Raw genomic sequence first — 12,605 nt, 5'->3', positions numbered from 1 at the left:
GTTTTTCTTTTGTTTTGTGGAATCAACTCTCTGAATCGATCCCATTTAAATCCATGTTAAGGTCAAGTACAGTCATTTTAAACTGTGTTCATTCAAAGATTTCACATTTCACCTCTCATTCTTGAGGCATTAATCACTTCAAGAGTCAACATTTTATGGAAGCTCTAACTAAATTAACCTGACCAAGTTGTGAGGAAATGTATGTGAATGCTGTCGCTAGGCAACTGGGAAACATGGCTGTCAAGTTTAAACTAGCTAATCACCAAGACTAATGATAATAGCTATGGGATAACTAGGTATAACACACAATTTAAAAGCACAATCAGAATGGGAACGACAACAACAACAAAAAAAAACCATTAGGATTATCAACATTTCCCTCAGATGTGTTCATGAATAACCAAGAAAACACTGTAAGAGTAAAATCACATTTTAACTACATTTAACTACGGCCGTTAGATAAACTTCAGTGTGAGAACCTTAAACACTGCGTCATAACTCATGAACTCAGAGTAGTCAGAATGTTTTTTATTATTAATTTCTCAAATTAAATTACTTTCCAAGTTGTGAACACGACAAAAGTAGACTTTTTATGTGTAATGTTTTTTTTTTTTCTATGAACACTGTAAATATAGGACCTCATGGAAAAAGCAAAGTTGTACCACTATAGGAAACATAATCGCAAATTAATCGCATTATTCAGTCCATCAAACCAACTATAGCTAAGAAATTATTGTTAGCAATGTAGCTATTTATTAAAAAATAACATTAAGATATTGCAATAGTACAGCGATAAAATATTACCCAATCTTTTGTGGAAATCTTAGGGAACGTCACAAACCCCAGGAGGTAGCATATACTTAGCCAGTTTTATTTGACTGGAATTTATTTATTGCTTACATCACATACACATGTAATTTAATAACCCACATTGTTAAATGTGAACAGTGCTCGGTATGTAATAATGGAGCTTAATATGCATCTTTTCTCTGAAATCTTGCAAGGTATAATAGGCTAAAGTGCAAATACTGTAGGCTGCTGGACAGGTCTTTAACGGTCATTGCACTGGCAGAGCATTACAAATTGTATTCATTAATTTAACGGTTAATATAAATACATATATATGTTTTATTCTTTTATATATTTGAGCTGTGTTTGTTGAGATTAACACGGGTGGGGTTAAGACCAGAGTAAAGACTAAGAACATTTCATATGTCTGTTGTAAGTGCATGCTGATTATTCATTAGTGCGAGTATGTAAGTCTTTTTTCTCTTCTTCTTCTAAAACATAAATCCACATTTTAGATCACTGTGTTGCGCAGCTTGATGGTTTCTGCGATTCTGCCTCGATCAGCTTTTTTTCAATTTCCACCTAGAAGCAGAACGGAGGAGAAAATTAGTCGCAGATTTATCAGTAATCTGACGTGCCACCATTTATTATTCTTCGGTTTATATAAACTGACTGATTGATTGGTTTTACCTGGCAACGATAAAAGGCCCTGTAGCTGATGTGTTTCTGAGGCTGAATGTCGCTTTCTATTCCCAAAGACTTCACCCTGGTTTGAGAAGCAACAGTATCTGCCACCTCGCACTCCAGGGTGATGAATGGGAACCAGTCAGTTGGGATCTCTTGGTCCGACGCCAGCTCCAGCTTACAGGAGAAGCAATGGGGATGGTCTGCTCCTGTACGCGAGTGAACAAAATAAATAGAGGAAATGAGAAGTTTGCACGTTACACCACCAGATGGAGCATACGGCACACAGAACTCGGAGACCTCACGCCCACTTGTCTCTCATCACGCCATCTCCAATTACTTTTATTCATTTGGCAGAACCTTTTGTACAAAGCAACTTACAAGTGCACAGAGAGCTACCAACCTTGCTCAAGGCTCTCAATTTAAAAGCCACAAATCCAGGTCAATAGGACAGAACCTTAACCAAAGCAACCAGTCCCGATGGACAAAAGTTTTGATGTTTGCTCCAGTGATAAATATATATGCATTGGCATCTCCTGCCTAACTGTGACGGACACCATGTTTACAGTGTCCCTCGAATGCAAATGTTTTAACCACTTTGGTTTCTCATTCATCAAACTTAGTTCTAATTATACAGTTTATTTCTAAAACATAATTCTATGTTCATTTCATGGCATTTTCCTGCTGAAACCAGCATCCTGGCCACCCAAGCCCTGGAAATATACAAAATTATTGAAAAGATTTATAAACACATATCTGTTGTACGAGTTGTACAAATAGAGTTTAATATTGATTAGTGTAGGCCTATTTGTTGAATTGGTAAGGTAATCTTGTTCTGATATTTTGTAAATAAATAAGTATTCCACCATCTTGTTTTATTTATCATGACGTTAATAAAGCTGGGTTGTCTACCACTGGCTTGATATTCAAAACGTGAATCAAGTTAAGAATTGTTCCACAAAACAGTGGGGTTTGAAGCAATTGTGATTTTGGCATGGCTGAATTGATTTAATACTAGCCTTCTAGTGGTAGTAGAACATTTTTAGGAACGTGTGCTGAATTATATTCCCATGTACCGAAAGCAGATTCTTACCCATGTTCTTAGCGGGAAGCTTGTCAATCCTCCAAACAATGGCGCCATATACGTTCTCATACTTGACGGTACCAACAGTGACCTGCATGACAGGATGAGAATCCGTGATGTTTACTGAGCCCAGGCAGGCATTTCTGTTCATGCGGGCTTTGATAGATTTCTGCCAGAGCAGCGAGATGGCGCGAGGCACTTTAACCCAATCCCCCGGCAACGGTACGTGGATTAGCACGTTTTCACAAAGCGATTCTGAATGTGCCCCCAGTGAAGGGAAGGACGATTGCATATTGAGAAAGGCTTGTAGCTCCAGGTACGCACCCTGAACAGTGACCGTAGCCTTCACTGAGAAAGGCAAGTCTCCACAGTTCAGCGATACCGTCCTGTAGCGCCCGAGTTCCACCCTGCAGGCATCCGGTGGCGAGAACTTAATCAGTCTAGTGTCTTCGAATTCAGCCTCTCTTACAGACTTGTGAAACTGGTGTTCGGCGATCTCCATCCAGGCTTCGTCCTCTTCAGAGCCGTAATTAGAGTCTTTGCTCAGAAGTCCGAGGTCGTTCAACGCCAGGAAACATTCCGCCGTACCGTTTATGAAGGCCAAGCAGTGGAGGCGTGTGATGGCCGCACGTTCCAGCGTGGCTCCGTCCTTATCTACTCGCATCCAGATATGGTCTGCAATCTGCAAGGACAACTCTTGCTCCTCGTAATGTCTTTGCTGCTTGAAGGGACATGGTAATCTCATCAACTCCTCCTCAAGGGACACCAGCAAGTCCTCCATGTCTCTGTACTCCGTTGTGCCAAACTTCAGCAGCTGCTCCACTTCAGCTTCGTGTGTCACCTCGGGTTTAGGGTGGTAGCGTTTTCGTTCCACGTATGACACGTGTTCGATCTTCAGCGTCGCAATTTTTCGTGGCTCGCCGTAGCTTTCCAGTTTTGGGCCTGAAAGATGGCAATTGGAAGTCAGCTGGAACTCTTTGAACGGTTTCTCCAAGCCTTTTTCATAATACATTTGGAGCACGGCCCCTGGGAGCAACTGTAAGTATATAGGACCCCACTGACGCGATGACATACGGTTCTTTTTCTCTGGGATCCTCAGCATTAATGGCCAACCGTGCCTCCTCTGGCTGAGGAACAGTCCCTGTGGAACAAAGGAAGAAGAACCTCTTCCTGCATCAATATCCTTTAGCTTGCTTATAGTAGAATCTCTTTCCTCTCTGTCTTGGTCTTGGTCCTCCTTTGCCTTTAACCGCTCTAGCTTATGGCAGATGTACAAGTAGGAGTTTTGAAGTTGGTCCCGGGGTGGCTCGTAACCATCCTTGGTTCGGATAAAGAAGCGAGGCAAGCTTGAGCCAGGCTCCGAGTCTGACGAGGAACTTCCAGAATCTCTCTTGTGCTTGCTTTCACCCAGAAATAGGTTAACCTGACCCGGATCGTCTTGGAACGCTGGAAAGGAAGTGGATGCCTCAGAAGACGAACGTCTGTCAGGAGAAGAGATATTCGTCGACGTGTTGGAGAAACTCCTAAAGACGTTAGCTGGTCTGAGAGCGTCGCGGTTAAAGGGAGACGGACCGGCTGGAGTTTCCCTTACTGGAGTGCACATCGGAGTGTTGCTGGGTACACATGAGCTCCCATTGAAGCTCAAGTGCATTTGGGGAGATTCCAGTGGACTGGATAACCTCCTTGCTGAACTGCCCAAAGGAGGCAGCACCAGTTTCAAGCCATTTGGTCGAGGTATCGACCCAGAACTTGATGGAGGAGACTGCATGCTTTTCTGTGGTGAGGACTGGGGGGTGCCTTCATCTTCAAATGTCACCCAGTTAGCTGGATGGTTCATTGAGCACATTGTGTCGGTCAATTTGTGTGAAATGAATCTGCCTTTTCAGAGTTCCTTCCTGGTGTGCTTCAATCAAGTCCACCATTGGGGGTCATCTGTATAAAAACAAGAGTAGAAACGTTCACGGAAAGCTTAAAATGCAACACAAATATACAAAACCTTTCATAAAACGGGAAATTTACCACAGCAGATTTGTAACTACCCCCAGAAAAGTGTCATGGACATTTTACCACGTGAATGCAAATTCTACAAAGAAACATTCCTTAACGTTGAAGCTCTGGCTTTGCAAACGGACATTTTTAAAACTCGACTGCTTAAACATGGCCGTCTGCATGTGAAGGAAGACTAAAACGCCAGGGCCGTGCTGTATACAGACATTACGGAATCGCACGTGCGTCTGGATGAAAAACTGACCGTGTGCCAAATATGCAGCTGGATACAGTCATGTGCCAAGTTTCCGTTTGCAGATTTCTCACATGATTGCCGTCTTAATTACTCAGCGACACGGAACAAGCGTTCAGCGTCTTTGGCTTCTTTAATAGCTGCAGCTCGACCTAAATACATCCAAGTGGAAACATCTGGGTTACAAATCTTTTGAGCAGAGGCATTGTAACAGCTGGGAAGGGAAAGAGAGGGGAAATGTGTCACACTCTGGGCCAATTTTGGCTCTGAATTGCTTGATTCGACTTCCATATGTGATTTACATATGGCAACCTGATGATTCAGATGGTCATGGTGTAAAGGATGCATCAGGTCTCGCGTACTCGAATCTTTATACCTCTTTTTAACTCTATTCTCTCTCGGACTGTCTTAAACGTAATAATTAGTATCTCTGTATTGGAGCGACGCACAATCTAAATACATACTGTTACGTGTTAGTATTTAAGAGACTACGAAAGTATCGCATTCAACAGGCCGACTCTCTACTGCGGTTATTTTAATAAACAGGTCCGTAAATACGTCGCTAGCCGCATTGCCTTGAGACAGAAAAGCTCGTAAAAAAAGAAGTGCTGGATCATTCCTTCTCTGCTGGGGGAAGAAAAAAAAACTAAGCAAGCTATAAACATAAAGCTGACACGAGCAGCATGAGCAGGCCACTGCGGCAAGGAACGCTGCGAGTAGGCAGAGAAATGAGAGGTTACAGAATCGTCGGAGTCTCCGAGACGCATTCCTGACATTCCTCTGGGACGCTCGGCCTGGACGAAGGAAATACCATCCCACAATGCTCCAAACACTAAACGCTCCATGCACTAAACACCGTCGCTCTAATCTTAAGACGAACACACGGAAGATCTTAGTCGTTATTTGTCACTTGTCATATCGTCTTTTCTTGATTAGTCAGTGTCGCGTACTTCTTTTTCCATGCTGAAGTGTAAGGAAAATTCTGCACAAAAGAAACCGTCCTCGTTTTCCGAGCCTGACATCGTTACGAGGAAACCTCCAGCTACTCTGAAACACTTCTTCATAAAATATCTGCTTGCAGATTGTTTGTACAAGCCTGACTGTATATTTCTTTGGCAAACAATGCATGACGCTCACATGGCACTCGTCACCATCTCGTGGTCAGGAAGTATTACTGGTTGAATCACACAAGTTTGTGGAAGTTGCGTTGGTCATTTAACACCGTGACCATGAACTGGGCATAATATGCAAAAGTTTGGTCCAACAAGACATAATACGCGTCCTAAAGACCTGAGAAGTTTCGTTACATATTTAGCAACAAGATGAAAGCAAGCAAGTCAATCTTAGTCAATATTTTAGAAGATTAAAGCATCGGGTTAAAGGTCTACGAGACCTGGGATTTGAACTCGCAGCTTAACGGAAATTGGTTCCAACGAGAAGCTGGTCATAAGGATGTTGATTAATTTTCTATAACCTAAACCTAATAAAGAAAAAAAATATGGTTAATTGTACATATGATGTTTTCTGCAAGGAGACATTATTTTAACGGTTATGGAAGGAGTCTCCAGTGTCGGCGCTTGTTTATGGACGTTCCACAACATTAAATGAAAAAGTATGACTTCTTGTTATTCTTTAATTTATGAAAAATTGTTAGTGTTGGCCAACTGCCGTGTTCTAAGAGGAATAAAACACTTCAGCGTGTACCGTTATCGGAAAACGATCAACTTTGGAGTGGTAACAGTACTGTAACGCGTCATACAATCATCATACCAACCCGTCGCTGATTATTTTCCTGTAACAGCACAACATAATGTGTTTTATTCCTTACTTTCAATTGACTGATACTGCTATTCTGATGTATTTATTGCATATATATATATATATATATATTCACCAGACACTAAGAGAAGATTATATGTCCACAGTAACAATTCTATTCTATTCTAGACAAGCAAAAACACTCATATACCCTAACTTTAACTTGAAACCGAAGCAGAACCGCGTATAATAACTATCTCCGTCTCAAGCTACAATGAGCAATGGCTTCAAATAAGGACTTAAAGAGACGTAAAGGGTGGCTCTGCGTCCAGATAATGGCAGGGTACAAAATCTAACTTCATTCTCTGATGTCACGCACGAGCACTGAAGCTATCGTCTGTATAAAGCATCCAGATAAAGCCCGGAGTAATCACCAGTTTCATCTACACACACACACACACACACACACACTCTGGGATGAGCTCCAAAATAGATCTGGTTAGACTGCAGGGAGGGGTATCGACATGATTATTTAGTAAGGGCATGGAAAAGTCCATTTTCACTCGCGTACGCAATGAGGTTTTAGTTAAAGCGCATTAAAACCAGCCTGTCACCACGGTGACTGGTCAGAAGGCGTTGATTCATTTCCTGAAAAATCGCAGGTTTATATTAACGTGCTCGTTCTGATACGTTACCGTTTCTATAGTAACAGCTACTTCACACGGTGGACGACCCACATGAACGAATTTGTCAAGGTCTTCTGTTTATTTAACGTTTAAGGAAGGAGTCTCCAGTGTCAGCGCTTTGTAGAGGTAAAGCTGTAACTGTTTTCGACAGCTTCAGGACTTTTACGCTTTGTGGTTTCTTGGTAACATGATAATCACGAGAGAATGAGTATTTATAGCTGCTTTAACGTAAAAGTGAGAACATGAACTAACTTACTAACAATGCAAGTAACTATAAACGGATAAAAAAAAAAAAGTACAGCATGTCGCTCTTTAATTAATACAACTTGATAAGTTGCTGCGAGGAGCTGAACATTTCGGCGAGGTAACAGTAACTCGTCACATGCGTCATCACACCACGTAGTCGTTGATTATTTTCCTAAAAATTGCACAACACAGACTAGAGAATTCCTTACATGATTTTGCAGGCAATTCTGCAATTTTTTTATTCTTTTTTTTTTTATCAGAATAAATAAAACACTTTTTCCCCCCCCCACACACACTGTAACGTCTCTTAGTAATTTTATATTTTGCTACACTCGATGTTATCATAAATCATACAAAAGACAACAAGTGCAATCAGTTTTAATGTATACACACTACAAAATTATGTAGGCGTGTGATTACGAGCAAATCTGGCAACCCAAACCGGGCTACATCATGTAAAGACTGGTCTTCTGCATCAGTTGTTAAGAAAAAACAACAACAACAAAAAAAGACATTAGTTGGTTTGTTTAGTTAAAAATCCGAATGCAAATCGATTGTGTGAGTTCTTATAAAGCAGCTTTCATGATTTCGGAAACTTAATGGAAATCCATTTTTAATATTTTCGCAAAAGAAAAGCGCTCACATCGCTTCAAACCGTTAACTCCTACGCAAACACTGACACTAACGCAAGCCCTTACTGCGTTTCTTTGTATGAAGGAAAAGTATTATTCGTTCGTTTAACCTACAAACAGCAAGTTCGATCTCTTCTGTAGATGATAAAAACGCAAAATGTTGTCCCAAGAGAAGTTTTACGAGTTAAAAACATGTCTGAATCCCGGTTACGCGTCTCTGTACAGAGGAGTAAATACTCACACAATGCGTCGAAACTTTCCGACATCAGGGCATTGTTTTACTATTAGAAAATTCCTAAAAGAGAGGAAAAAACGGCAGAGATGATCATAAGTCTTGGTGGATCCTTCACACCCGCCTCCTGCTGCTGTAGGAAAACACACCGAAACGGAAAGCTCAAATCCGCCTAATGTAAACCATCTATGCCGGGAAAAGAGCCATGAAAACAACCCACAGGGAAGCGTTCGATTCCTCGGAGCCTGGGAGTCGATTCTGGGAGTCGAATCCAAAACCTAACCCGCATGACAGTGAATCAGGGAATCAATCTTATCGAAGGAAAACTCCGCCCTGAACAGACTTGACTTCTTTGGTTTCTTTCTTTCTTATTAGTTTAATCTTCTTTCATCAACAATTTTACTTTGGTTAAAAGTTTTCAACATGCACAACTCGGTTCCCGTATTATCCCAAGCTCCTTAGAAATACAAAGTGTGCAAACAAAAAAATAAATAAATAAAATTGCACGAATAAGGCAGCCAGAACAGATTATACACATGGTGTGCCAGATGTTATCTGGACATGAACTGTAGTTGAATTACATTTTCAGCTCTCCCAGACATGGGGGGGAAAAAAAGTTACACTAAATCTAATTACTTGGTTCAACTATATAAACACAGTAAAGTGACAAATTAAGTTAAAACCCACTAAGACGCATGCAGACATCTTTAACAAACCTGGAATCGTTCTAAATATAAGATTTATGTAATGCTTGATTATTCTGCATGTAAAACTACACCTACATCTCCATCTTAAGGAATTTAAGTACACAAATGTTAGGAAGTTCCCTAAACAGATCAGATTATCTAAACACACCCCTTTTGGTAGTAAGATTGGGCATTTCTTTTTCCTGTTCTATCCATATTTACTCCGACTTTGTTCGTTCATGGATCAGGGGAGCACTATTTGTGTTTGCGACAGGAATTCACCCCCCCTGGCGCAACACTAGTCCACTTCATCATCACAGCTGATTTAAACTGAACACGTTTCACATCCGGATCGTGTGAAGCCGGGGTCAGACCAGCACCAGCTTTCTTACCGATACGAACAAGGTGAAATGAAAACGCAGAGCATGGTGACTGGGTTTGGAACATTTTTATTGACTACTGTACATCCTTTCACTTGTCCTCGGGCTTGTTGAAGCAGTAGGTGAGACAGCACTTGCCGCAGTAGTGCCTGTCGAAGTGGCTGGCCATGAAGACGCCGGCGCCGCACTCGTCAGCTGGGCACTCACGACGGAGACGGTGGATCTTTCCGTTCTCGTCCACCTGACGCAACGAGAAACGATCAGCCCGGGGCAGTGGTTTTTGTTTTCAATAAGAGTTTTCTCTTTTATCTCAAACAAAAAGCAGGTATGTTCAGGTTTCTCACCTTGTAGTACTTGAGCACAGCGAGCTTGACCTTCTTTCTCTTGTGCTTGTTCTTCTTGGGGGTGGTGTAAGACTTCTTCTTCCTCTTCTTAGCACCACCACGCAGCCTCAGCACCAGGTGCAGGGTGGACTCCTGGAACAGACAAAGACCAGGAGATTTCAGTCTAATGACTTGGGGATGTTTGGTGACCACACTGATGACAGTAAAAAACTAAATGTGGATTTTTTTTATTATTTTTTTTATGATGTCTGGCCCATATATGGGTCATGTGAAGATATAATCAATATTGTGAGAGTGAGTCCATCGTGATTTTTTTTTTTTTTAAACAAACTGACCAGAAACAGCCAATTTGATTTTAATCAATTAATTTTCTTCATGATTTTCTCTGTTGCAGTCTTTGTTCAATAAACAAGCTACTTTTTACAATATATTTCGAAAAACAGACTTAAGATTAATTGGAACATTTTCAAGGTTTTTTTGTTTACTGTTTTTTTTTTTTTTTTTTAAACCTTACAGTATATTGTGATACAGATCATGCATCGAGAATTATGACATTTATTTGTCTGAAAGTCTTGTGCAGGACATTTCACAAAATCACCTTCACCAAACTATTAGCTAATAAGTTATTCAGAACAATTTCTGCACTTTATAACCACAGAGATGGTTCCATGAGCCTCGAGATACAACATTCATTATCAAGGTCAATGGCGGGGAAAGACGGGACAAAAGCAGGAAATAATTGACAAGAAAAATTAATAATAATGAGTTTATCCACATCATGTAATGACCTTCACCTTCAAGTTTTATAAAGGCAACATGAACACAAGAGACTCTTTACAGCTGGATTTAATTCTCAGAGAACCTCTCAAACCAATATAGCAATAAACCCCATCTAAAAGTAATAAACATCTCACACAAAACACCTATAAACAGATCTGCATTTATACACTCGCATGAGGTATGACTAAAACCTTGTAGTCAATTAAAAACATAACTAATCTACATACAGCGCGTCTTAATCTAAAAAGTGTTTCTGAAAACTGTGAAAGGAATATTTTAGGAGCTGATATTTAAAAAATCCAGACTTTTTTCTTAATTATATAGCGTGTAGGTTGTCAATTAAAGAGGAGACTGATGTATGTTAAGTGGTAGAAAGCACAACCTAACATCAGGAAAAATATTCAAATCACTGCATTCTGAAAGTTATTAGCCTGAATTAAACAGGTTTTAATCCAAACCTTACAACATGTCAGCTTAATGTTGTGCAGGGGGAAAAAAATCAACAGCTTATATAATATACACATTACTTTTATTACTATTATTAAAGTCTAATACTTGAACCGTGTTCACCAAATATATTTCACAGTTAAAGAAGAACCCCTGTAACAGGTTCCCCATCCCTAGTCCTGTATATTTCAGTCTTTTCCTTGCTCCCAAAACACCTGATCCAACTAATCAGATAATTAACAGCCCTTTCCTCAGCTCAAGTGTGTGGGTTCGACCACAGAAAAAAAAGAATAAAAAGGTCCAGGACCAGCACTGCGCGTCTGTGGTCTTGAAGATGTGGCTCACCTTCTGGATGTTGTAGTCAGACAGGGTGCGTCCATCCTCCAGCTGCTTCCCAGCGAAGATCAACCTCTGCTGGTCAGGAGGGATGCCTGGATTCAAACAGGAAGAGAAATCGGTTAGATTTTTACATCTAGACAAGCCACAACAACAGGTACAGATTTAGGGTGCGTCAGAAGACGTTTCCACGATATACCACAGCTTGATATTTAATACCATGTCTATAAATATGACCACTGAAGAGAAATTGGAATTTTGTGTTTTTTCTTAAAAAAAAAAAAAAAAAAGACAACTAATATTAAGAGGAGTAAGAAATATTAAACCATTTCTCCAAAGTATGTAAAGAAAAGTTAAAAGATCAAGGGATACTGACAATACATCAAGGCAGTTTATCACAATATTATAGTCTATAATCTTACCTTCTTTGTCTTGGATTTTGGCCTTGACATTTTCAATAGTATCTGAAGGCTCAACCTGCAAACACACAGGATTTATTTATTCTAATAGAGCACTGTATAAATAGGTCATGATGTCTAGCTGTGCATGGAAATAAGCTTTCTAAATCGTGGAGCTAATAAAGAAGCACAAGCCGGTCTGAACAACAACAACAAAAAAAAACAGCTGGAGTCCATGACACGTTGTTTATAATGTACTTAAATTTAGTTTTGAATAAAACTAGAGCCACTGGCTAGCAAGACTTTCTCCTGACATGCTAATCAACGCTGTTTACACGTGCTACACCAGCTAGCCGGTTTAGCAAGAGTTTAAAGCTAGTTATCGCTTCTGGGCTTCCTGATAAACATATTAAATGTTTAAAATGTTATGTAAATCAGTTATATTGTTCAAAACAACCGAGTAAAGTCAGTTATGGAGATGAAAACTAGCTCAACGTGTGTGAGCCAACGCGCTTCCTCTGCCCACCTCTAGGGTTATAGTCTTCCCCGTAAGGGTTTTCACGAAAATCTGCATTTTGCAGTTTAATCCACCTGCACACAAAACACACAAAAACGTTTCCTGAATAGCATGAATCCATCACTGTGTAACTTGGTGCGCATTTTCAACTTGTTTATTAAATACAAAACCGGAGCTCAACTCACCACAAGCCTCTCGCTAATGGCGGACCTTGAGAAAAGGGCTTTCGGAACGCGCCACGGGGTTTTCTTGAGTCGCTTGCAGGGGCTAGGAGTCCATCACGATGCCTGTTCGGAAAATGTCAAAACAGTAAGCTGGAGTAACAAATAAAAGATCAGCAAAGGTTTAATTTTGAGGGGTTTTTACT

The 12,605-nt window shown here is 40.4% G+C and overlaps 2 protein-coding genes across 3 annotated transcripts; both read right to left on the bottom strand.

The window, feature by feature from the left end:
- Positions 1–572: 572 nt before the first annotated feature.
- LOC128604123 (stonin-1) lies at positions 573–9,339 on the bottom strand. Of its 2 annotated transcripts, none has more exons than XM_053618970.1 (4): positions 8,360–9,339; positions 2,567–4,489; positions 1,480–1,682; positions 573–1,371 (listed from the first exon to the last, which is right to left on the bottom strand). In XM_053618970.1, the coding sequence occupies exons 2-4, from the start codon at positions 4,401–4,403 to the stop codon at positions 1,306–1,308; spliced, it is 2,106 nt and encodes a 701-aa protein (XP_053474945.1). In that variant the 5' UTR covers positions 4,404–4,489; positions 8,360–9,339; the 3' UTR covers positions 573–1,305. The 2 variants fall into 2 exon arrangements, with proteins under 2 accessions (XP_053474945.1, XP_053474946.1); XM_053618971.1 differs by lacking the exon at positions 8,360–9,339 and adding an exon at positions 4,809–5,537.
- A 135-nt stretch (positions 9,340–9,474) lies between these two features.
- On the bottom strand, positions 9,475–12,496 carry rps27a (ribosomal protein S27a). The gene is made up of 6 exons (XM_053618978.1): positions 12,424–12,496; positions 12,248–12,312; positions 11,746–11,800; positions 11,333–11,418; positions 9,761–9,892; positions 9,475–9,657 (listed from the first exon to the last, which is right to left on the bottom strand). The coding sequence occupies exons 2-6, from the start codon at positions 12,293–12,295 to the stop codon at positions 9,508–9,510; spliced, it is 471 nt and encodes a 156-aa protein (XP_053474953.1). The 5' UTR covers positions 12,296–12,312; positions 12,424–12,496; the 3' UTR covers positions 9,475–9,507.
- Positions 12,497–12,605: the final 109 nt, after the last annotated feature.

This window comes from Ictalurus furcatus, chromosome 29, assembly GCF_023375685.1.
Source record: "Ictalurus furcatus strain D&B chromosome 29, Billie_1.0, whole genome shotgun sequence".
Classification (NCBI taxonomy): domain Eukaryota; kingdom Metazoa; phylum Chordata; class Actinopteri; order Siluriformes; family Ictaluridae; genus Ictalurus; species Ictalurus furcatus.
Note: the sequence above shows the minus strand (reverse complement) of the source record. Positions and strands in the feature narration are given on the sequence as shown.